The sequence below is a fragment of the Oxyura jamaicensis genome, chromosome 21 (genome assembly GCF_011077185.1).
Source record: "Oxyura jamaicensis isolate SHBP4307 breed ruddy duck chromosome 21, BPBGC_Ojam_1.0, whole genome shotgun sequence".
In the NCBI taxonomy this organism is placed as follows: domain Eukaryota; kingdom Metazoa; phylum Chordata; class Aves; order Anseriformes; family Anatidae; genus Oxyura; species Oxyura jamaicensis.
The window spans coordinates 7,094,927-7,121,115 of NC_048913.1; the positions used below are offsets into that span (position 1 = coordinate 7,094,927).

The window sequence follows — 26,189 nt, forward strand, 5'->3', positions numbered from 1 at the left end:
AAATGCTGCTGACTCACCGTGGTAGTGTTTTCCACCCGTTCTGCACCACAGAAAGCTGCAGCGCAAGGTGTCTTAGTGTGGAGACAGCATAAATCCCTGCCCAGGGTAAAGCAGCATCAAGAAAGGGGCATCCCACCAGTGCGGGTGGTTGGACAGAGGATACACCTCCAGTGGGTTGTGTGGGAGGGAAATATTAGTCTTAACAGCAGGTTTTACTATTAATGCACGTTGGCTTCCTCCGCTTTTCTCCTTGTTGGTTCTACAGGAGGACAGGGCTGGTCGGATCCCTCCAGGTCCCCCCTGGTCCCTAGCAGAGGCTGCTGGCAGCAGCTTTGGGTGCTCATCTTGGCCGCCTCCTACGGATGATTTGGATCAGCAGTTTGTCACAACTCCCCCACCTCATCGTGTTTCAGGGATGGGAAAAAGATGCACAGATGTGAAAGCTCAGTCCTACGGCGTTGACTCGAGGTCAGATTGACAACCATACGGAGCGTGATTTTTGATGCAGGTTCACCCACAGCTGAGAGCCATTAGCCCCAGTGCTGCGACCCATCATGATCAATAAATTTGCTGGTGGGGACAGAAATGGGCAGGAAAATTCCCAGTCTGGGAAATCCAACATTTGAGACAAAGCCTGAGCTCAGAGAGCCCCGTGCTAGCCTCCGGCTCCATTTGCCAACCATCACTCAAACCAAAACCACTTGAAGTTTGGCCAAAACCTCATGCACAAGAGGCCCACAGATGCTGCAGCAAAGCTGGTTTCAGTTCTGCCTCCTCCTCGGTGCAGTTAAATGAGTTGCAAGGGTTTGGGGAAGATGGGCTCCGGTGCCCTTTCCCCCAAAGGCATTATGCCAGCGCTTCCAAACTGCCCTGGCTTCTCCTGCCTCTCACCTCTGGCAGCACTCCCGAGGCTGATTCCCCCTTCTCCAGGCTGCTGTTGCAATCAGAGGCAGCTTTTAGCAGCTGCGTTGCGCTGCAGGGACTGCTGCTGTGATGCTCCCACCAGCATTATTACCAGATTTATTAACCTCTTGCACGCGCTCCGTGTTCTCTCCCCTTGCCTTGTCCACTCGTCCGTCCGATGCTGGGGATGGCCCCGGGGGCAGGATGCGCAGACACTTGGATGGCACAGAAAGGCAAAGCCCACGAGCAGCACACGCTGTGCCTGCTCCCCTTCTCCCTTTGCCCTGCCGCCAGGTGGGAGGGATGGTCCTCAGTGAGGGTCACGTCCTTTCCCCTTGCAGCCAGCCAGAGCCTAGGTTAGAAAAGGGCAATTCCTGATCTGTGAGCAGAGAAGCTCAGGCTGCGCTCGTGGCTTGCAGCGTTGGAGCACACAGTTCTGTTCCCAGCCCAGCTTTGGGCTGGGAGAGCCTCTGGGAGGGATTTCTTGCCCACACCACACAGGATGGTGGCCAGCAAAAGCCTGGCCAGCTGTGGCTTTCTTCCACTGAGTCTTGGTTGCCCAATTTGGACCTGGTTTGGGATCGAGCTCCCCAACAGAGAAGAGAGGGTGCAGCTCCCATGGAGACAGCATGGCCTTTGGGCAAGTTTACTCCTAACTGAGAGACCTTGGGGACCCGTATCCTTTATTTCCACAAACTTCATTTCAGGAAGGCTCCCAGAGCTGAAGGAAGTCACAGACCAGGCCATGTAAAATGGGGTGTGATGCAGCAGGAACGTGACAAGCAAAACAGAACAGCACAGCTGACGTCCTGCGAATTAATCAGAGAGGGGGGCAGCAAAATGGGCAAGCAAGAGCTGCGTCTCTAACCTTGATTAGATTAGAAAGCTCTCCAACTAACACAAGAACCCCTCAGTAAGCAAGGACATGGGGTCCGACAAAGTGGCTGGGAAGCAAGCTGACAAGTGATGGGGATGCTGGCGGGGAGGCAGGGTGGTTGCAAAAGTTTAGAAAGGAGAAAAATGGGGGGCACAGAGACACATAGGTGTCAGCAACAACCTGAGCTTGACCGAGATGTTGATTCGAACTCAGCAGCTGGGGTTGTACAAGAGGGGCCACGTTTTGCTGCCCCAGTGCTCAGGCTTCCTCCCTGCTCTCTCCACCAGCCATCCCCTTCTCCCTGCCACCCTGTTGTTGCATGGAGCTTGGTCTGAGCTGCTCCTCAGGTCTCCTCCCTTAAGTCCTCCTGGCAAATGTTCCCAGCCAAGTTCCCAGCCAGCTCCATCCACTCATGTCCATCCCTGTGCCTCCCATCCCTTCTTGCTTCTGCATCCTCTGCATTTTTCTTCTGGCTACTTAAAAACAGTTGTGTTGCCTTTCTTTCTCCTTTTCCTTCTTTCTCCCTTTCTCCCTTTCTTTCTTTCTTTCTTTCTTTCTTTCTTTCTTTCTTTCTTTCTTTCTTTCTTTCTTTCTTTCTTTCTTTCTTTCTTTCGTGCATGGCAAACCAGGAGGCAGAGCAAGTTTTTTCACACCCGTCCCCACCTCCGCTATGCCAGCGAATTTCCAATTTTCAGCTAATATCAAGGTCATGACAGAAAGCGCAGAGGCCCTGGTAGGACATAATGGCAGAAGAATTGTAAATGTTGCTTTTAGTGAATGCAGAATGAGGAAGGGCCAAGGAGGGGAAATTTTCCATTCAGTGCCGGCCTCTGAAAAGCGAATACATTTTCTCCTCCAGTGTGTCGCATTAGATTTCCAGAGGTGCTCGGCACCAGGTACATGTCATTAGTAACAGTTTGCGTGGTAATGAATCCTTTTATTTCTCTTCCACACAGCTCATGAATACATAAAGAGGCTGGTTTTAGTCGCATCTGGTTCAGCTGCAGGAGCCTCACATAACTTAATTTCTCAGCCTCTTCTGTACGGTGGAAAACGCAGCTGGGGCCAGCCTTAAAGGCACAGAGTTTTCAATAAATGAGGTAGATTCTGGTCTCAGAGGTGAGGATTTTCTTGGGGATGGCTTTGGGCTTGCTGGTGGTTGTCCTAGGGATGGGGCTCCTTTTTTTTTAACATTGACAAGGAGGTGTGCTCAAGCTGGACCATGAGTTTGAGTGTCTGGGGCAACATCAGGTAGACCTTTCAGGAACAGGCAATGGACCAGAGCAGCCTGTTGTGTGCCTCATAGGGAACGGCATCCTCCTGGGGCTCATTTTTCTTCATGTCACCTCTCCAGAACCAGCGATGCAAATGCAGATGCTCTTTCCTGCCAGCACAGTGTCAGCATGATAGCTGTGCTTTCTCCTTTTGAAGCTTTATCTTTCTTAATTACAATTAATTGCTCTGTAATTTTAATAATAATAATAAAAACGCTCATGCATTTGGCTCTCTGTGCCCACCCGCTGGTGGCCAAACCCTCCTGCAGGAGGTGCTGAGCAGTAACAGCAAGACGTGGCTGCGAGGGACGAAGGCTTCCCTCATCCAACAGAGATGCCCATGAAGCATGACAGGAGAACAAATTAAGCCCAAACCTCATCAAGCACCATCTGAAGCCAGACCTGACCGATGCCTAGAACTCCCTCCCACTGCTGCTGGATGGCAACTGAAGCTCTAGAGCAGGGCTCTCTCTCTAATAACGTACAACCTGCAGTTTGGAGAGGCTCTTGGAGCTCAGATGCTGAGGGTTAGACATTTGGATGTGTTTGGGTGTTAGACATTTGGATTTGAATGGGAGTGAGCTTAAGCCACCATGAGTTCAAGCTGTTCCCTGAAGGTGAAGGTTTCAGAAGAACATGGCTGTAGACAGCATTATATAGTTCCCAAGGCAGACATGGTCCTGTAGGGCAAACCCCAGTAGTTGGGGGGCTCTGTATGAATAATGAAGGGAAACCCATCATCTCCTGGGGTTGTTGTAGCTCACGGGCTCTGCAGCGTGAGGCTGGGCCTCTGGCTGAGCCCATTGTGCCTGAAATGGGAAGACAAGAGCTCAGCTGAGGCCCAGGACCATCCCGCTGGGACAGCTTTCTGGATACCTGCATCACTTGGCAGGTACCAGGTCCAACACTGGGCTCTGAAGCACCTGGGGAGGATTTAAAATTGAGACCTGTGACCTCTCTGCGAAGAGGTTAGGCTGAGATGTAGGCTGGGTGTGCAAAATCCAGGTGGGTGATGGCAGCCTTGGGTGATGGGCAACACCTGGAGCTGAATGCAAGCCTGCCCTCCCTAATCCCGGTCACAGGGAGCAGCTGCACCTCTGTCAGCAGAGATGCATCTTGGCTCCTTTTGGGTTAAAAGGCAAGTGACAATAGTTGCGTAAACTGTTCTCGTGCTTCTTAGCACAGGCTGGGGGAGGTTTGCCTTCCTGACCACTTTTTGTTCCCCTGCTACGTGAGGGTGAGTACGCTCCCTCTGCAGGCACAGGGCTTGGCAAAGAGGGAAATGTGGTTTTAGGGATGGTTCTCTTGGATGCCTCTAAACCCGGAGCATCTTCACTCAAATCGGGGATTGCCTCTGGTTTGGGGGGTAAAAGGGGGAGGCGGGGAGGGAGGGTGTAAATCTGTGCAAATTTGGTCTGTTTGGGACCTCAGGCTGGGACCTCAATGCCACCAGGGCTCAGGGCTGCTGGGACCTCAATGCCACCAGGGCTCAGGGCTGCCGGGACCCTGGGCTTTGCCCATCAGAGCCCTTGCCGGCGATGCCCCGGTGCAGTGGGAGCACCATGTTTCACTGCTGGGCCGTACAACAAGTGGCTTCAGCTGCTGTACAAGCACTTTTCCTTATCAAATTAACAATGATTTCTCAGATGAAGTTATTGATTGCTTAAAAAAAAAACTGCTCAATGCTTTCTTTTTCTGCTTATCTATCTTTTCTAAACTGAAATAAGTGTTTGTTAGTAAATGTAAAGCATTGCGAGGTTTTCTCAAGGAAGAGGGGAAATTTCAAAGAATACGTTGACCAAAAAAATTTGTTTTTAATGGGATAAGAAATTATTTCCTGGCAATTCCTTTATCCTCTGCCTGGCTGCTCCTGCTGCAGGTAACTGGACTTTGAGACTTCTCAATAAACAATTCCCAGATCTTCCTTATTTATGCACACTCAGAGCACTGAATGCCATAATTACCTTGAGAACAGCTTTAAAGTCTTCCTAAAATTGGTGAAATACCCTGCTCAGAGGATTAAGGGGCTGTGTGGTGTCAGAGAGCACCGATGCCCGTTTTGCGATGTGAGCAGCCCCAGGGATGCTTCCCTCCAAGAGCATTAACACCTCTGAAGTCTCCAACATTTCTTTCTATCATGAGCTCATCTGAATTTACCAATGGATGTGGCTTTTTTCTTGCCCTTCCTGACTTGTAGTTGTGCTGAACACAGATCACAGAGTGTGATTTTTTTTTGTTGTTGTTAAGAAACATTCCACTGTCATGTTTTTGCAGATAAAGTCTTGGAAACGTGAACAAAGGTCAACTCACCTTTAAGCAACAAAGACTGGAAATATCACAGCCAGCTTCCCATTCCCTGCATGGATGCTATAGGCAGGGACATAGTTTTGGAGAGACAGAGGGATAGAAATTAGTCCTACTAAGGAGGCAGGACCTCTGTACTCAAGGTTTCTCAAAAATATTTTCTGCTGCACAACCACACACAAAAAGCCACAAACATTTTAATTTAAAGAGCTGGTCACGCCCACCGTGAAGCCAAACACTATTTCCCCCACACCAAGTCTCCATGCAAATGGTTTTAAATTCAGCCAAATTTTAAATTCAGGCTGCACAACAAAGAAGGGAAGAGGAGAACTCCCAGCCTCATCCTGCCTGGGCAGTTTGCTGCCGATATCCACAATAGGTCAGACAAAATGTGTCTCCACCAGCTGTGTGCTGCGGCAAAGGCTGCACGAGCTAATTTCAAGGCACCGCTGATCTGTGCAAAACTGATGGGGTGGATTTTTGAGCACAGGACTGGCTTTTCGCTCCTCCCTGGCCGATGCGCAGAACCATTGGGCTCACGGCAATGACGGGTGCCTGGATGCCACAGGAGACAAAGTCATTTCTGAAGGACTCTGCTCCCTTTCTCTGCTCCAGAACAAAAAGTTTGTATTCTATACTCACCATCTGAAAATCTTGAATTGTGTTCCAGGTTACAATTTAATCCCAGCACACACCCACTCGGTAAAATATTCCCGTGACCCATTTTATGGAGGGGTTTAAAAAGGACCACTCCAGTGTGGGTCTACCAAAGCACCAGAGAACTTCACGAATTTTCAGCGTAAGAAGAGGCACAGTTCATTCTCCCAACCCAGTAATGACCTTTAATTTAAATATATTCTAAATAAAACTGCAGGTTAGGCAGCAAACTGGGCGTGCTGGAGGATGAAGAGAGGGCAGCATTTGCAGAAGTCATGGCCCCAGCCCCACATTCCCTGGAACCCATCGGCAGAGTTTGGTGCAGGTGTGACAGGTTGCAAGAAGCCCCCAGCAAACGGCATCCCACGGGGGCAGGTTGCTTAAATCTCCACCAAAACACCTCATCTTTAGGTCTTCAGGCGTGGCATTTTAGCCCAAGTACCAGGCACTGCTTCTTTGCATCGTGTGAACTGGGCAGTGCCAGGACCCCTCTCACCCACCCTCCTCTCCCTTGCCAAACTTCCCTGCCATCAGTAGAACCTGCATGGGCATGTGCACGGAGAATAATTTCTCCAATTCACCTTGTATCTCTAGCTATCAAAAGAGAACATAATGGAAAAATAATTAAAAAATAAAAGAGAAGAATAAAAAAAAAAACATCATTTTAAGGGAGAAGGGGTGGGGGGAGGCAGGAGATCTGCGGAGCCAGTAGATAACCAGCAGATGTGATTTTTGCAGATAAGCGTAGTAATTTAGATAAATCTGGAGGCTTTAGAGCCTTTCGCTTGCGTTCCTTTTCTTTCTGTCTGATTTTTTTTTTCAATTTTATCTCATAAGTCAAGAGGAGGGGGAGTGAGGAGGAGGAGGGGGGGGGAAAGCTTAATCTTTGGGTAGTTTTTCTTTTCTTTTTAATGTGTTTTTCCCCAGAAGGTGGGATACTGTGAGCTGCTCTCCCCCCACGCGTATACACACACACGCACGCACATGCACACAGAAGCTGGGGCTATGTTTTTTAAAAGCGGCGGACAAAAATCAAAATATTTGAAAATGTATTTCATGGTAATTATGTCATATTTCATGGACTGATGCCACTACTGAAAGAGAGCCTGAATGCCTTAATTTGTATAGAAATTGTAATCATTTGTTCATTTCAAGGTGAAAATTGCATTTTTTAATTTAAATTGTATCCTGCATGATAGTCTATTATCTAGTAAAATTGTCTCCATGTCTGAATGCCTTATATGCAGCTGCAATGCTTGTTACAAATCCAGTTATATTCATAAAAGCTTTGTCGACGTCTCAGGAAATGTGAACAGTTTCTTGTGGGTTTCTTCTCTCTCTTTTTCTCTTTTTTCCACCACTTCCCTCCCATTCTTATCCTCCCTCCCCTTGGGGCCCCCCCCCCCCCTCTTTTTCCCAGTTGAAACAAGCCCATATCTGCTATTAATAATAATTAGCCTGGGCATACACAAAAGACAATTCTCTGTAGAATAGGGCGAGGAACATGCAGAAAGATTCCCCCTTCTTTATTTATTTCGGAGAGAGCACCTCAAGGTTGTGTATTGCTGGGGAACAGGGGGCAAGAGAAAAAAGGTGTGATAAACCAGCTCACGCTCCCCTGGGAACAGCAGGGCTGGGCCTGGGGGCAGCCCACCTCAGCACCCGGCACTCCTGGGAAAATGTGAGGAAAGTCAGCTCGGATAGGAAATGATGGGAATACAGGCCCAGGAATGCATAGCATTAGGAGGACTTAGTGCTGCTCGCTGCAGGAATGCAGGATGAGCTAGTGTAAATCAGCAAAACCAGTTAAAATTCTGGGCTGGTTTGTGCCTGGTGAGACTGTGGCCCGCCCGGGACAGGATATTAATTATATTAATCCTTAAAAAAGAAAGAAATGGGCCTCACAAGGAAATCCTTTTTCAGTCATTTAATTCCCTTTCATACACCTCTCCCTGCTCAGAAATACCCTGATTTTATGCAGGACCACAGCCCATTATAATAAACTTCTCTACACCTATTCCGAAAAGAAATTGCTCATAAAATGCTGCAGAGCTAAAGGCTGCTGAGCCAGATTTGATGGCACAGTCACCGTCTGGCAGTAGCTCTAAGCACCGGGACAAGCAACAACGGCTCCAAACATGGATTGTGCGTGGGGACTGACCCCCGAGCCGGGCAAACAGCCCTGCAGGAGCGGGGGTGGCTGAAGTGCACCGTGATTCCTAGCAGGACGCACTCTTAGGCATGCGTGGGCGGCTCGGGATTTCTGTAATTATGCCTTTTGCGGCTTTGTTTGTAATCTCCCCAGTTCATCAAGAGAGATTTAGTGAGGGGAAATAGCAGAGAGAGCTGTAGGTGAGACACAGGCTGAACTCGGGGTGTCGCAGGGCAGGAGGCTCGCTTGTGAGAAGTGAGGGAGGTGGCAGGAAGCAGGTGTAAGAGAGGTCCCATGGAGGAATTGTTGTCCCAAAAAAAAGGTGTCCGTGCACTCGCCATCCCCCTGTCCTGCTCTCCAACAGGTTGCATCTGCTCTACACCAGACCTCAGATTGTGTTCCACTGGAGTCTTGGGGTGGTGTTTGAATCAGAAGGGAAATAAATGCTGGTATTTTCTCGTGGTTGGAGATCCTGCCAGAAACAACTGAGTGGGCATTTGCACAGGACGGATGCTCTGCACTTCCCCCCAGAAATCAAGCCACTGATGCCAGCTTTTGGAACTGAGCTAAAATCATGAGCAAGTTTTAAAAGTCTCGGTGAGATGCTTTAAAGAGCAGGGACCGGTGTTAGGCGAGGGAGAACGGCAGCGAGGCGTGCGGGCACACCTTCCCTACGTGTGCGCAGGGACGGTCCTGAGCTAGGCTGCACCTGCACGCTTTTATGGTCCCTGGGCCATACTTCTGTGTGTTTTCACCTTAAATGCAAAACAGCAGGCAGAATACTACAAAAACAGCCCAGACTCTCACAGCACTCACACCCTGCGCAGCTGGGCTTTCTGCCTCGCTTATCTCTAATCTTTACAACGCCGCAGCTGAGATTTGCTGAGTGGTCAGCTGAGACATGACCAAGATTCAGACACCTAAAACAATGATCTTGGGTAAGTCACTTAACCTTCAACCGTGTTTGTAAAACAGCACTGGAAACCGTTACATTACAGCAATGCTGGGAAAGGTAACATGATGGAAAAGAGGAGAAATTAAAGCTGGTTAAAACAACCTTTTCTGAAACATTTTGTTTGTCTAAAAAGGATGGTTTACAAATTATTTTTGATGATTATTCAGTTTTTAATACAGAGAAATTAAGAAAAAAAAATCAGTTTATTTAGTTTTAGCTTAAAACAAGTTTTAAACTCCAGGTTAGAAAGGCAAAAAATGTTTTGTTTCCTTTCCATGTTGTTCTTTTATTTTCTTGCGTATTTTTTAAAATGAAGACAAAATGGAAAAGTGGAAACAATCTCAATATTCAAAGTATTTTTGTCTTTTCCTCCTATTTCTTCTTGGAAAAATATTTGTGAAAGCGTGAAGATGATGTAAATACTTTGAACTTTCTTTTTTGGGGGGGGTAATTCAGAAGAAAAGTCCTAATTACCCTGCCAAGCCCTCCCACCCTCCAAAATCACGTAGCACTGACAGGTCGAGGTGCTCTGTGTCCGGGCTCACCTGGAGCCATGTCCTCCTGTGCCTTCCCCAGCTGCAGAAGGGTGATTGCAGCGGTCCAGGGGAATGTACGTGCAGCACATACGTGTCCGGGTGTCCCCACGTCTGACTCCACGCAGACGGGACACAGTGACCCCTGGGCGCCTCGCGCTTGCCCGTCCCCAGCCTGCAGGATGCGGTGCACTTGCAAAAGTTAACAGCTGGTGTCCAATTGACTTGAATTTGATTTATCACCGGCTTATCAGCAGATTAAAGTTGATGACAGCTTAGAGCCATAATTGACTGGTGATACTTGTAGCTGGAGCTCTATCGGCCTAGAGCAGCTCCCTCGTGGGCCAACTTGCACCCTTGATGTCTTTCAGAGGGCAATAGTTAGGCTCTGGCAAGGCCTGGGAAATATCCTGTGTTCCTCAGATAAGGTTTGAGTCGTTAGGAGAGAGGACAAGGAGCTCAGGGAACAGTTGAGGGCAGTGTTGAAACGCTTGCAACTGCAGGGCCGGCGGCAACGGCGCCTGGACGTGACCAGTGCTGGAGCAAAGCTGCTTCTGGGAGGGCTGGAGGGGAGGCACAAAGCTGTTACCTTCCAGGAGCAGCTCAGTGCAGATTTTAAAACAGGGATGTGGCTAGGTATAATGTCCTGTTTTAGGGCTCCTAGGAAATGACGGTCACCTGCTCTTTGCACTGCCCGTACAAAGCCCTCCCTGTGTGGCCCGCTAAGCCAAAATGCGCCGGCTGCTGGGTGAACTGCAGCAGTGGGAGTGCAGCTGGGGTGGAAAGGATGTTTTGGTGTGGATAAAATTTGCAGACCTGGGATATAGTTCCCCTGGGATGCGGCTAAGAAGCTGGTGCTAGCATCCCTGCTCTGGCTGTTGAAATTTAGTATGGTTCTTTCACAAAGGTGGCTTTTTCATTTCTCGTGTCATCACAAAAAAAAAGAGCTTTTCTGACAGCACAGCACCTTTGGCATCATGCGTGAGCTTTTTCCCCATTCATGCCCCCAGAGCTTGGCAGAGCCCACCGCAGCCCCCAGCCCACTGCCCTGCTGCAAACCAAGCCCACCACAAAGCCACCTCCTGGGGTGGTTGGCCCCAGGCTGGGGTGTCCCCAACCTGCCCCCCCCTTGCATGTTTGATGGGAAGGAAGGCAGTGGCCAGGGTTTGCAGCCCACCCAACACAGAGGGAGCTTTGCTGTGTGCGAAGAACAGCTTCAGAGTCCCCTGGGAAGGCAGGGGACACCGCACAACTTCAGTGAAGGTCTCTGCCCAAATCCAGGGCTCCAGGCTCAGTGTTTCCTCAAAGACAGCACCAAGGGGAGCAGGATCTCAGCAAGTGCATGCTAAGGGACTGACTCTGAAGCCAGCTGCATCTGGTGGTGTGCGCAAGGTGAAGGATGGTGCTGCTGGCAGTGTTTGCAAACACAACGGCCCCTGTTCCTCCACTGATTCTCCTTGTGCTGGTGCAAGACTCCAGCTGGGCAGATTGCTGCTTCTTTAGCTCACAAGAGACAAATGCATGAGCAGCATCCCAGCACGCATTTAGTATGTTACCTAGCACTGATCTCAGCTGGGCTGGGGAAGGCAGTCAGCTCCCACTGCCCCTTTGTGGATTGATCCCTCTGCTGAAAAGCAACCAGAAAAAAAGAAAGAAAGAAAGGGAGAAAAAAAAAAAAAAGTCAGCACCTAATTACCCTGGTTTCTGTGTGCAGATATTGGTCCAGTACCACTTGGATGAGGACCAACTTATTTTACAGAGAGCCAAAACATCTTCAGATGGAAATTGCTTTTGAATTCAGGGCTTTGTTTAAAGGCGAAATGCTTTATTACCAATTGCTGAAGCCCCAAGCCATGTATTGCTCCATAGAGTTTCAAAATATTTTTCCGCTTGTTGATGCTGTGCTTTGCCCTCTAACGAAAGCCAGGTGCCTGCAGAGCTGGAGTTAACATGGCCTGGTCCCAACCCAGCCCGCACTGCCTGCCTGCCTCTGCCCCTGCCATCACTTGCTGAAAATGAATGCATAAAGAAATGGTTGCCTTCAGAATAGGCCAGGCAATTGTCCTTCCCTTGTGAAAAGTCACAGTGAGATTAAATGTTTCATTTATTGGTGTATTTTTTCTGCATTTTCATTAAGGAATGAAGCCCATAATTTTGCCTTTTTTATCAAAAAAATCTGTAGTTTGTGTGGGGGTACTTATTTTTGCTTTACCACCTTTTCTCCTTGTTCCTGGCATGCTGCAGAGTGAGCTAAGCAAACAAGCCACCTGAAGACACTTTTAATTTTTTTTTTTTTTTTCTTTTTAATGTATAACAGTTATGCCTGAGTTACAGAGAGACACCTACAGGCAGCAGGTAGTTAAAGCAAATACCAGTTTCTCTTTCTACTATACTACTCCATATAGCTGAATAAATTATGGTGCGATTATATATATACACACGCACGCACGCAGGCACACACGCACACATACTCACACGCAGGCTTACACATGGAGCAAAATGGCTATGAGTCAAACACAGAAGCAACATATTCGCAGTTACTAGGAATAAGGAATGTCCTATAGTGCTATGTAGATATTCCCCAGGTGGGTATATGGAGGTGTTAGGGATGACGGGTTAGAAGCATTAAATACACAAAGTCTCTGAGCAACAGGAGCCAATCTGCTGAGTTACTGGACACAGTGAGGAAACGTCCGTTCTGTGGTCTCAGGATGGTGTTGAGAGGTGAAGGAGGGGTGCGGGGAGGTACAAGAAACCCCCTTGGCGGTTCTGCATTCCCCCGAGGCTGTCAGTTCTCATCTGCAGGCACGGAAGAAATGTCGACCTGAGAGAACGGCTCTGGAGTGCGTCACGTCGCTTGGTGGCTTGTCTGTGCGAGGTGCGTGACTGGTTTGGGATCCCCAGGCACCCTCAGAGTCACCAGTGGGTGAGTGGCTGCTCGGTCCCTGCCTGGTCTGCTTCGAGCGACCACGGCTGCACATTCTTCAGGGTCCCGCTGTCCATCGCTTGCTTGCCTGTTGTCGATTGCTGCTCTTCCATGCTCGGTTTTGTTTCGCCTTTACGGCACCTCCCTCTGTTCTGTCCCACCCTACCCCCTGAGTGTGTCTCTTTCAGCAGAACTGAGGTTGGCAGTCCATAAAACAAAACAAAACAAAACAAAAAATGCTTTGACTTTCATACATGAATGTACCTTAAAACAAAACAAAGAAACCAAAAAAAATCCCCAAATCAAACCCATCCCACCCCAAAGATTCTGGAATGTATTTTGAAAACACACGATAGGCAAATTTCTACGTTTTGCCCTCCCCACCCCCCCCCCTTTTTTTTTTTTAATTTTATTTTTTTTAACTAGCACGGTACTCACTGTGGTTTTAGTATAAAAAAATGTCAACTTTCTATAAACATACAGCACATGACCAAATTTCCAACTAATGTACAAAGTGCGACCACAAGGGAAAGGTCAGAGAACAGCTATTTGCACTAGCATGGGGCGTTTTTCATATTCCTCTAAGAACTCTATTTACAGCAGTGCCCGGGTGTTCGTGGACTTTCTGGTGAAGCTAAGTGGCAAGCAGGTTTCTGCAGTGCTCCCTCTTTTTAAGACATTTTACTTGCAGGGTCCTGTACTCGGCTCTGAGCTCTGAAGTCCTGCTGAAGAACACACGTTGCTGCTAGGACTGACTGTCCGCTCTTCGAGGATGCTTGGGAGGTGGGCTATGTGCATGGGTATGCACAACTGGAAAACAGGGGAGGGGAGAGGAGAGCCGACAGGTTTTTGCTAGTGGCAGTTGCGGACAAGCAATTCTCATCACAAACTGAAGCTTTCCTTCCAGTTTAGCAGGCAGCTAGGAATGCATTTGGTCAGAAATTTCAGTGTAAAGTACCAGGGGTACAAGAAGGGATTACAAACGTCTGGGGCAGGTACAGGGCCAACAGTCACTGTCTGCAGACGCCGCTTCCTGGTGGCAAGGAGATGCATGGGGCTGTAGACTTGAAGGTACTCCGAGACCAGCGAGGATCAGCATTTGGCCTCTTAAATGTTATTGGTGGTACGCAAGAAAATCATGTGCTCTGTTGCTTTAGCCGTCAGCTCAGAAGGATGCTGACACACAGGAGCAAATTCCAACAGGGGTTTCAGGCATTAATCCCTAGGCTGGTGTCCGCCACAGACACCCTTGCTCTCACCCTCAATCCCCCAGTTCAGCTGTGACAGTCACAGAAGGTGATGGTTGTTGGGAATGGCATTTAAGCCAGGATTGGGTTTCAAAAGGGATTTCTCCCTTAGATCATCTCTAAAGCATTAAGAACATAGAACAGCATCTTTTGTTGCTTTCCAAGATTCCAAACTGGCACAAAGCAGGGAGATGCTTGAGGTAATGTGACTGGTCCGTGCATTTTGGCTCTTCAGTCACCTCAAGGAAATCGGTGCCTCTGGCCTTACCTGCTCATCCAGCTGTAGCTGCAATGTATTAGCCTGAGAAAGGAAGCGAAGAACGCAAGCTTCAAGTGCTCCAAAGCTCTGTGACCCAGGGGAAGTCTCTTGCAACTAGAGGGGAGCTTTCTGCATGATACAGCCGGACAAGGAGAGGCTGAACCAGGGTCCCTGCAGCGTGAATGACAGTAATGCAGCCTGCAGTTGTCACCCTCTCAGCCCCTGCACAGCCACGTGCAGGTGAGCGTGAGGCAGAATGGCCAAGCTGGGGTATTAGCACACTTCCAGGCATGTAGAGCAGGCTCTGTCACACCCGCACAGCAGAGCTGATCAAAGCCACATGTGGATCTGATAGGATGCTGAGCAGCATAAGAAACAAAACTCTGCTTTGGTCCCAACAGGTACTTGCCCACATGGCTCAAAAGAAAGCGCCTTGGTCGTTCATGATAAATGATGTTGGGGCAAGGCAGGGGACACTTCCCCAGAAAAAATGTTGTTTCAGCTGCAAAAACAAGATCGGATTATTTGGAAAGAATGGAAGAAACAGCAGTAACAGAATAGGGCATGGCAGAAGTGTCTCCTTTAACAACCTGGCCCTAGGAACATATGCTAGACCAGAACTCATCCGACCGTGTGGTCCCCCGTTATCTCTGGTGGGCAGAAGCAGATATTTGTTATCCTTTAGGATGTTTCCTAAGTAGACGTATAAAATAGTAAGCAGACTGGATGACTCTGTGTACTGTCTGTTGCCACGGGACTTTACAAATCAGCCACTGGCTGGCACAGATTCTGTGCCTCAAGATGGTTGTCTCAGGGGCAGCTTTCCTCATTGTCTCCAGGTCAAATTTCAGGGTGTTCTTGAAGCAAGCCCTCTCAACACAGGGAGGTGAGGGGAAAAAAAGCCTATATATATTAGAGATCTGCTTAAGGATCATTACCACATGCAGAAGGGAAAGTATTTAAAACTCCATGTGGTCTGTGACTTAGCAATAACTTCTTATTATTAGCTTCTTCTATCTGAGCAGTGTGATGAGCAGAACTGTGAGCTGATACAAAAGCAAGAGCACTGGCTTCTACAGAAAAATGGGGCGATGAATCCAGAAAACAAGATCTAGCTTAGAGAGGGAGAGTCTCCAGCACCAAAATGAAAAGCAGAGAGAAGGAGCTGAGAGATCACATCGTACAGAACAGGACTCACAGTGAGAGGGATGAGGGAAGAGCAGGGAGGATGGACAAGGGCAAGATTTTTTTCCTGGTATCTGGAGGATACAAAATGCCATCGGTAAGGTAAACAGTACTTTCTTCTGCAGTACAAGCAGGTGCAATGATGTCGGCAGAGAGCACGTTTCCTTCCTAGATGCTGTTAAAGACTCTTCAGGCCATCTCCCCTCTGACTCCACACCAACATCCATCCCCCAGGGACAGGCAGCTGCAGGACAGCACCTTCAGAAGAAGCACCATTTTCTTTCAGGTGGCCCTTTCCTTGCAGAACACAGTTTTGCACACTGACCCCTCCAAGCAGGCAGCTAACAAACATCTTTGACTCTTCCCTCTCCTGTCTTTGCTCTCATGGAAAACTTCTCTCCCACTGAGTGAAAGAAGGGCCATGACAGTCCTCATCCTTCTCGACTGGATGGGCAAAAGCTCCAACATACTCAGCTGTATCCAATGTCCTTCCTCTGCGCATACAAGGCCAGAGTTTGCTGTCACATCTGCTGCTGCTGTCTGAAGCCCGTGTATTTTCAGTGATAATCAGGTCTAACTTGGTCCCTAAGAGGAAATGTAAATGTTGCTTGTGCCTGTGCCCATCATCTCCAGTCCTCATGCAGCAATTTACATTTACATTTTCCAAAGGTCCCAGGCTGGACAGATTTACCTCCTGCCCCTGCTTAGCAGCAATCTGGCCTGCCTTGGCCCTGCTTTGGGAAGCCATCAGTGAGAACAGAAGGGTAGAGTGGGGTGGGGAAATCTGCTGTCTCTTTAATTTAGGATTATGTATGTTTGTTTGTTTGTTTTTGTTTTTAAACAAGTTCTTATATTTGGTCCATAGGTCTTCTGTGGTCCCTAATTATATCATCCTTAACGATCAGCTTGGTTATTCCTTCGTATACAACATTCACCAAATTTACACCAATGGAAAGAAAAGGAAACAAAATGAAACATTTCTCTTTTTTTTACAAAGAAAAAAAAAAAAAAAGATCAATTTGGCTTTGACTATGCCAGCTACCTAGATCAATGGGAAGTCCTTAAGTGTGGGCAAAATGCCATGGCCAGGTAGGTTAGAGGGAGGGCATGAACTCAGGGTTAATAAATGTACCCAACCCATTGTCTCTGGCCACAGAAGTCAGGTCATTGAGGCCAGGCTTGCCTCTGAGTGCTCTGGGAGGAGCTGGATACTTGGAGACCCCTCCCCATCGTTTCTGTCTCCTTCACAGCTCAGTTTGGTGCGAGGTGGAAGGGAATTGGGAAGGAGCAGGGTCCGGGTACAGGCAGATCTCTGGAAGGCTGGTGGTGTTTTCTCCAGTGGTACCAAGTTGCTGGAGTGGGTTGTTGGCACAGTCGGACTCTTCAGTAAGCTTGGCCTGTCTCTACTGGTAGAAGACCCAGAACAGCTGAATGTTCTCCCAGCTTCATCCTACGCTGTGTAGACAGGCTCACGTTCTTGGCCAAATAATCAACAGCAGCTGAAGTGGGGGAAGGAGGGGAAGGAGGGCGAGAAAACAGCACAACATGAGGATTAGCTTTTTGTGGAAACGAAGCATCTGACATCAAAGGATGTGTAACCAATAGACCTTGCAGACTGACTCTTAGAAGAGAGGCCTATTTCAGCAGTTGTCCCAGGCACAAGGGCCCTGTTATACTCCTAGGAAAGAGTGAAAACAGTCCTGCTAGGAAAAACTGACAGGGTTAAGCACTGCTGTGGAGTGCAGAGTCCACTTCATGTGTGATGCTGCAGTCCCTCAAATCTCTCCATGCACCTACTGAAAAGAGCTAAAATTCTACTTCTACTATGGAAAATGGTGTTTCCAGAGGAGCTGCCTGAAGATGAGCCTGAGCAGAAAGCCAGCAGGATCAGACCTCCAACTTCACCTCCCCATGCTCCCTGCAAATGCAAGCCCGGCACGCAGCGATGCCAGTGTAAATGGCTGCAAAGGTTTCGGTGGGACCTCCCCAGCCTGGATGGGGCTTGAATCTGACTCATCCACTGCATGCTGACTCATCTCTGTGAGCTCTGCCGCCTGCCTTCACCCCTCCTTCCTACAGGAAACTGCTTTGTCTTGGTGCGAAATGCAGCCGCAGCTCCTGAGGCAGCGCGGGAGCCTGCATCCCAGCTCGCCTGCCTGCCCCGTGGTCTGAGGGGGACGAGGAGCAGGGCAGGATGGTGACATTGCTCATTAGCTGAGCTTCAGTCAAAGTCTCTCCCTTTCACTAGCTTTAATGTCTCAAATTAGATTAATAAGGAGCTGGCAGGAGATGTACAATCAGTGCCAATGAGTAAACAAATTTCAGCCATCAACGTCTTGTCAGATGCCTGCCCCAGAGGAGGTCCCTTCTAGACACAAATTCTTATTAGAGTTGTCATATCTATTAGAATTCCTTTCACGCTTCTGCGTTCCAGCACCGGCATCATTAACACAGCTCCGGCCTTTGGGAACCACAAGGACCACATTAATCTGGCATCTCTGCTCCTCACCGGCTGGGATAGCACAGGCTGGAAGCAAGCAGGCTCATCTCAGGGTAGATTATATGGAAGCACAGCTTCTACTGGTAGCAGGGTCCTTTCAGATCCGAGCTGAGCACTTGGGGATGGCATGCTGGCTGGTGTTCCCCATGGACTGGGATCCTGGAGTAGCTTGTCTCAAGCACTGGTCTCTACAAAGTTGTGTTATGGTGCCTCCAGCTTCAGGGAGATACCTAGGGTTAGAGTCTGGGAAAGACCCCAAGCTATGGCTCTTGTCCAGACCTTATCAGTTTGGTCCCCTGATATTTCAGGTCACAACATTAAATAATAGCTTTGAGAAGCTGTATGTAAAGAGGGAATTCACTCCTCAGGCATGTGTGTGTGGTTGTGCCTCTGTTCTTGCTGGTGCCTGTGCTCTGGGTGAATTCGAATGCATACTTGGGAAAGGAGGGAGAGCAAGGTGAACGGCTGGAGCTGTTCATACTGCTCTTGGCTGTACCCAGCAAAATGGAAATTTGATGGCAACCCTATCCTCCTGAAAATAAAAGAAAGAAAACAAACAAACAAAACAAACAAACAAAAAAACACACCCACTTTCAACTCTCAGTACTGCTTTTTGTTCCTGTATTCCTGTGGGATGGGTTAAAAGGCATCAGGGCATCCCACACCAGAAGTCAAAGTTATGTTTTGTTGGTTTAATACAGGGCAAGTCAAAAAGGGTTTTGACATTTTTTTGCCACATCACAGAATGAAGAAATACATAGTTTGAACTGAGCATCAATAAATAATGCCTTTATGGAAGTCACCTCACACTGATCAGCATTCAAAGAGAAGCAATGAAGAATTAAACCTGGAAGGAGTTAGAAGTATCTTCTAAATTCAAGATGCACCGAGAAAGACAAGAAAAAAAATAGCTATATCAAGGTCAACCTCATGTAAGTGCCTGCTCTAGCAGGACTAATTAGCAATGAAGACTGTTTCCTTAAATAGAGATTATTATAAATGGAGCTCATTATAAGAAATGTTTGTAGTGAAGCAGACATATACTGCCTGAATTTACCTGCACATATAAATACCTACAGGCATACATGCACACATGGAGAATTTGCTGCTTAACGTAGATCCCACGTTAGAACAGTTACAGCTGGTTTGTGCTGCAGCTGCCATGCAACTTGTTAGCAGCTTTATGTGTAAAACTTGCTGTCATGCTGGGTGCGACTCCAGCTCCCCGCACGGCAGAGCAGCAGCATTCTGGAGAGCGCGTGGTGGTTTCTCACCTACCTTCCTCGCCTGAGCATGAAGCCTTCGTGACTAGCTACCTGCAGGTCTGTGGGCATGGGACACATCTGGACTAATTGCGTTGACCACGCAAGATTTGTTGTTAGCAGCCTGGACTCCTGTGATTATTAACAGGAAAATACTCCTGCTCCAAACCGAGCCCAGTGGGCTCTATACTGGACTTCTAAATTGAAAAGAGGGAGCTGTGTGACAGAAAGCAGGAAAGGGAGGCAAATTAAACAGCATAAATAGGGCTGGGTGAGTAGCTCTTCATGAGCACAAGGAGAGGCCCAAGTAAAATTCCTGCAGCAACCAAGACAAACCCTTCTTTCTCTTTCCCTCTCCTTTGCTGGTTGTTCTCTCTCAGAAAAAGTAGATCGTCCTCCTTATTTTATTTTTTACACACATGGGTGTGACTAACGTCTTGCCTAAGGGAATCTTTATTGGAAATACATGGTATTGGAATTTGTTTAAGATTTTTATCAATAGCACGTGTGTCCAGCCTCACATTCAGAAGCGAGGGGAAGGTCAAGGGGTCACAGATCAAACTCCCGAAAAACAAAAAAAGGAGGGGTGGGGGGAAGCTACTATTGATCCCGTCTGCCGCCACAGCCGGTTCTCATTTAGCTGTAGAAGTTAAAGACATTAAAGGGCTGTGACGGAGAGGGGAATAAAAAGCCACAGCCAAATGGAAAGAAAGGTCACTGAGGACAAGCTATGGGCAAGCAGGAGTGCTCCAGGAGGAAGAGGATGCACCTTTAACCCTCCGCGGATCACTCTCTCACAACACCACACTTATTATTAGTTTAACACTGGCAGGTGAGCCCTTTGCCAGGCTTTCTGGAGGAGAAACAGACCCTCCAAGGGTCTCACTGCCTTCCAGGTCTGAGCTTTGGGTTCAGGATTACATTTCCAGCCTCACTTCATTCTTAGAAGAACCACAGCCCAACTGACAGGCACTGGCTGAATGGTTTTTGTAGCAAAAACTCTGAGTGTGGACCCAGCCCTTACATTACGGAGGGCAGGGGAGAAAGCAACATACATGGCTCTGTATCACTAAGGGATGGCATTAAAACCCCAGCTTTCCTTTGGCTGAGCAGGGTGAACATTGTAGGGCTTTTGGAGAAGCCAGAGCTGGAAATGGGGAAGGGAAGAGATCTGGGAATTCCTGTTCTTCTTTACTAATAGAAATGTTTTACCTAAAATATTTTAATTAGGACTTTTGAATTGGACTGTAAGGGTTCTGGGAGCAATCTATGTGGAGCAAGCTCCATCTATCTGTTGACTAGGTTCCTTTTTTCTCTCTAGATGGACAGATTTCCATGCAATCCCTTCCAAAACAACAGCCATACCTTCACAGATCCGCTCCCTCTCCTCTCCCGTTCCCTACACAGAGGAATTAGGAATACGTTCAGCACACTTACTTTGTCCATACTGTCCATATTGGTAGCCAGCCACTGGGTCCACACTGTAACTGGTAGTGCTGTAGGTGGGAGGACAGTAAGACTGCGAAGTTGGGAGGCTGTCCACGGACTTGATGGAGTCACTCCGCTGGCTGCAGCTGGCAGAGATGGAGTTGGTAGTGTCCAAGCCACCGTGGAGGGGAGAGATGGAGAAGTCAGCCTGGGGCTGTGGAGGAACCCCACTGGGGTTGCTCAGGATGCTCATCACCTGGAGAAACACAGGAGACAACATGCCGTCATCCAGAGGAGAAAGGGTGCATGTGCAGCTGCCTTCATGCCTACCAGGGAGAGTCTGTCAATGCATACTGGTGCTCTATCAGTAGGATATGCTGTATCAATATAGGTTTAACTCAGATGGAAAATGAAGGCCTGCCTTCACCTAAGACAGACCCCACATTTGGCTCCCCTTAACGCTTTTTATGAAAGGCCTTCCTAACGGGTAATGGAGAGGTTCCTTCGTGGCACACTCAGTCTTTGGTCTTTTTTTGCTGCCCTCTGAACAACATTAGCTGTGCTGTTCAGAATGAACGCTAGAGAAAGGAATAAAACAGGGAGAAACCTGCTCAACACACGCTGCCGTGAGCTAGCACATCCTCCCTTCCTGTGCACAGCCCTCGCAGAAGAGGGGACCCACGAGATATCAAGCCATGATCTGCATTTTGAAAAAGGGACTCTGAAGACAGCCGCTGTCTTTGGAAGCCTGAATGGCTTGTGAATGGCTTGTGAAGGTCCCTAACTGAACCAGACACAAACCCTTCCTGGTTTGGATGCAGATTCTGCAGTAGGGACTGAAATGTCAAAGCTCTCTTTACCCTCAAAAGTCTGTGCATTAAAGGATAACAAGTCCCAGTTCAGCTCATTTCAGTATAGTGCTTGGTTTTAAAATGTAATTAAATTTGCACACAAGCTATCTTCCTGCTTTGAGACCTGAAACAGATGAACTTTTTTTTTCTTCCTTTTTTTTTTTTTTTTTTTTTTTTTTTTCCTTTCCCCCACAAAAATGCCAGATTTGTTCCTGCGGGTGAGTTTGGGGTAAGCTGCTGCCTACAGGCCTTCACACCAGTGCCCTGATCCCGCCAGCACTTTAATGCAATTGCCTTCTGCAATCAGCAAAATGACCCTCGGGCTGCCAAGTTAAGAGTGTAAAGAGTTTGCAGGAGCGGGGCTGCGGCGAGGGGAAGGAAGGGAACTCCCGATGCCTCTCGTTGATCTCTGCCGGCCGCCGCAGGCGTGCCTTGCTCCATTTGTGCTGGGGAGAGGTGGGGGGAGAGGGGACAGCCTGTCACCTCGGGGGGCCAGGCCGGCGCTCAGATGCCGAGCGGCTGAAAATCTCCGAATTTAGCATAACCTTATTGGCATCAATTAAAGTGGCAAATTGGAAATATTTGGAGCCTGGCAAGTGGTAAAATGAGCCCTTTATCCCCCACCAGCGGCCTGGTGAGCTATTGTGCGCAGGATACATTCTCTGGAAGGACACAAGAGGGGTTGTATAGAGCGGCGTCTCCCCTTCCTCCTCACCCCGACACCTTCCCCATCCCCTCCTCCCTCACCTTCCTGCTGGAGCAGAGGCTTAGGCTCGGCGCTGGCCTTTGCTTTCTAAAGCTTCTCCTCCCCCCCCGGAAGGGCTCCGGAGTCCTGCCATGTTGCTTTGCCTTGATGTGATGCCACCTCCCGACTCGGCTGGCTTGAGACCCTTCCCAGGCATTTGTCTGGGAGGGGGATTTGGAAGCAGGGGTGGCTGGACCCCCGTGGAGCAGGAGGTGGCAGGGAGGTACTGGGGAGGGGGGAGTTGAAACGCCTGGAAAATCAGTCTAACTCTGACCACTGGGTTTGCCTGCCGTTAGCTGCAGAGATGCAGCTTTGAACAAAAAGCACAGTGTCGGCAGCGTGGAGCTCGGAGAAGGTTCACATACCCTTTCCTTCAGGTTTTGCAGCCTGCACTGAGCTTAGAGTTTCCTACTGGTCCCCAAAAGTTAAAACCAGCTTAGCAGTTTCAAGAACTGTGCTCCAGCAGAGCCTAAATTACCTCCAGCCCTCCAGGCACAGCTTCTTAATCACACCAATGAAGCCTCGTGGTTTCTAGATTAATTTGTTTAGTCACAACCGTTCACAAAATGTGCCTGTGGAACTCCCTGCCTCATGACAGCACAAAGACTGACATACAGGGGGATGAAGAAAGGAAATTGCATTTAAATATGCAATACTGAGTGGATTAATATGAGAACAGGGCTGTCAGGATGGATGTAACACAAACCTCTCTGCCTCAAGGCTTATGCAGCAGGGAAATCATGGGAGTGTAGCCTGAGTGTAGTTTTCCAGCTGCTAAGTTGTTTGTAACCTTCCACTAAAGCTGGGCCATGAACTTTGATCTGTCTCAGCTACGAATCCTCCCTCTCTGCCCCTCAGTGCTGCTGGCTGCAGACATACCTCCTAGCACCAGACCTGCCTGGGCTGTTGGTGTCACACCCTGCACCGCCTTGCCCCGATGGATATCCAGGACACTCTTGAATGTGGCAGCCACAAAACATCATTGAATTTCACTTGCAGGCAGAACCAGATGTTTAAAACAATAAACATCCTTCTTGCATGTGCTAATACACAGACGCAGGAATTATGAGTTATTTTGGGCAAGCTCCAGCTTGGGCAGCACTAAGTAGGGCCATTTTGATGCTCACTCCATGAGCATCAGGTCTGGCAGGGCTGCTGGACTGCAGATTTGATGCATGCACAGCAAACCTCTGCAGGTGCAGGAAGAAATCATGCACTAGGAAACAACGGGCAACTGGAACCCCTCAGAGACTGGAGGGTGTTCTGGTGCTCTCCGTCTTGGCCATCTCCCCAAAAGAGTCAGCTGCTTTATATTACTCTGGAAAAATATAAAGGTCTTAAAGCAAGCAAAAAGTCATATTAACACTTCCGCTAAGGCCCTTTTAAAAAGAAAGGGGGTTGTAAAGCAATGTTGGTAAATGAAACCCAGATTCACACTCTTCAAAGTGAGAGGAGCCGAGACTGGAGAAGACACTTGCACAAATCCCACTAAAGACAGTAATTGGCTTTAGTCAGTCAGAATCAGGACTGATTTCTAATCCTGGCTCTGCTACTGACTCGCAAGGGCTTGTGCAAGTCACTTAAGCTAGGACTCAACTCAACTGCCCTTAGCCACGTGAAGTTAAGTTTCTAGTCTCTTCTAATCCTCCAGAATCCCTCTACAGAGAGACTGACACTTCTAAAGGACAATTCACCCCGTTCTAAGACCCCTTTCATAAAAAGATGGTCTTTATTACCCTCTGGAAATGCATTGTGTGACAGAAGGATGCTGATATTTCACCATGATGATGCCAGGGTGCTGAACGGATATGTAAGCGAGCAGAGGTCAGAGAGGCGGGATGCTGGAGGGTGACTGTGAGATGCACGTCCCTGCTGGATGCTCCCGCAGGGGTAGGGTGGCTGTGTACTGCAGACCAGCTCTGATACAGGCTGCAGGGCTCAGCGGAGCCAGGAGCCCCAAAGAGCCCGTTCCCTCCTCAACAAGGCTGACCGTGGGAAACATCTGCCTTTTCCAGGCATACTGTGAGCAATCTGGGACTGCCAGCCACCCCCCCCTCCCCCCGACTCTGTTTGCACAAGGACAGCATCTGATCTTCCCCACCCCAGGACATGAAGGTGTCAGAAATAACAAGAGCAAACCACAGATTTCTACTCCCCCTTTGCTCTGCAACCGCCCAGCATGGATAACCCTACATGAGCCCTTCAGCCTCGGCAGGCCAGCATTATCTGACTTCTTGTTTCAGCTGGATAAACTCATTTTCCAGGCAACTTTTGAACTTAGGAAAGTCTGGGGCATCTGGAGAAATACCCTCCTCAAGAATGCAAAGTCCTTTTACCTTTTCTTTTTGACCTTGCTTTCTTATAATTTATTACTTCTTGGTGCATTATCATCACTAACTAAAAATCAATACCCACTTCACATCTGTAAGGTTTTATCTGGAGGGAAATCTGCTACCTGTCCATCACAGTGACTGACAGCCTTCCCTTTCCCCTCCCTCTCATCGGTTGTCTCTCTCCCTTTCCCCATCTCCTTTCCCTTTGCTGCTGTCCCAAATCAGTCACAGGCTTGGCGTGGGCTTGCACTTTAGGCTAAGTCAATAACAGCCACAGTGCTAGGAGCCTTCGGCCTTGTTCCTACCCTTTCCGGAGGTCATTTGTCATGGGGGAGAGAGGGTACGGGTCTCGATGTGTTGGGGAGACCAAGGTTAATGAACAAAGACCCTCATGGATGAAAGAAACCTCCCCCCCCCCTTGCCTCCTGCTGCTGCTGCCCTCCCCACCCTCATCTCTGCAGCTTCCCCCCTGTCCCCCCCCATTCCACCCCCCCCGGGACGTTTCATCACTCTCTCCCATACTTTAAAAGAGTTAAAAAAATGTAATTAATTCCCTCCATTTCTGAGCTGGCCCTCAGGGCCTCTGGCCGTGGAAACTGTAGCAGGGGAAATGTGCACCCTTTATGATAAACGAATGTGGCTTTGGAAAGGCAAGTGCAATTAGGGCCTTCAATCTGCGCAATCAGGCCTTCAGATTTTACGTTTGGAGGCTGGGGGGGGCAGGAGGGGCTCGAGGGACAGACAAGTGATAGGGAGAGATACTGCTCAGATAGGGAAGGGTGGGCGCGTGTCAGGGAGGGGAAAGGGGGGATAACAGGTTGGTCTGATAACAGCACCTTGCCCCTGCAGACCGGGCTGCTGGAGGGCCTCTCTGGCCAAGACCTCCGTGGGATGTACAGGGATGGTCCGGGCCACGTTGGACAGGCTTCACACCCTCAGAGTCCCCACATCTCCTGTCCTGCATCACTGGCTTGCTCTGGGCTTGCAGAGGTGCCAACAGGCATCGGGCCCTGAGACACTGCAGACCTGCCATCTGCCCTCAGGTGGTGCTGCACTTTCTCATGAACAAGGAGGACGAGAGGAGAGATGTGAGGAGATCAGATCCAAGACCCAGAATGATTGGGGGGCAGGAGCCTGTGGACAGCATTTTCTGGAGTGACTCCCAGGGCTGCGTGTCTCTGGTTTTGTGCACCTGATTTGACACAGCGTAAAGCATCCAAAATCAGAGGCTGCCTTAGAAAAATGCTGCATTTAGAAACTGCTGAGCCTGGCTAAGTTCTGAATAAAGGGAAGACATAATCAGCTGCAACTAGCTGAAGGGTGTTAACTCCAAAGAAGCTGCCGGGTAGTCCCAAAGGAATGCAAACTGGATTCCGGGCGGCAACCGAAAAGGAAAAAGCAGAGGAAGGCTCTCCTGGCACCGGGCAGTATTTCTGAGGCTGTGGTACTGTTTCCCTAGGAAGAGGTAGAAATCCTGTCTTTGGGAAAGGCTGGAAACACGACTGGTTTGAATATTTAAACCTAATCAGAAACATCTAGGAAATTCTACGGCGAAGAATCTGTTTGTAGGCTGAAATCTCTCTTTGTTGCAGATTCTGTGGTGTCAGCTTTTACAGCAGTTAGCAGGGAATGAATACCTGACTGATACTCACACTCGTGCTTTCCCGGCACGACTACGTTCCTGATAGTCGTGTTGGGAAAGGTGTCGGGTCTTTTGGTTTCATACTGCGTGGAGCAAGCTGCCAGTGCACTGTGAGCTCCTCTGTGAGAGGCTGGTCTCTGTCATTCATGGTGGATT

At 48.7% G+C, this 26,189-nt stretch overlaps 1 protein-coding gene across 2 annotated transcripts in view; it reads right to left on the reverse strand.

Moving 5' to 3' along the window:
- Window positions 1-11,955: 11,955 nt before the first annotated feature.
- The window catches only part of PAX7 (paired box 7), a 103,081-nt gene continuing 88,847 nt past the window's right edge, over window positions 11,956-26,189 (reverse strand). For both annotated transcript variants that reach the window (XM_035344833.1, XM_035344831.1), the window contains 2 exons: window positions 20,472-20,718; window positions 11,956-16,771 (listed from right to left, as the gene is read on the reverse strand). In XM_035344833.1, the coding sequence (XP_035200724.1) occupies window positions 16,656-16,771; window positions 20,472-20,718 (363 nt within the window). In that variant the 3' untranslated portion in view covers window positions 11,956-16,655. The remainder of the gene's footprint in view (window positions 16,772-20,471; window positions 20,719-26,189) is intronic.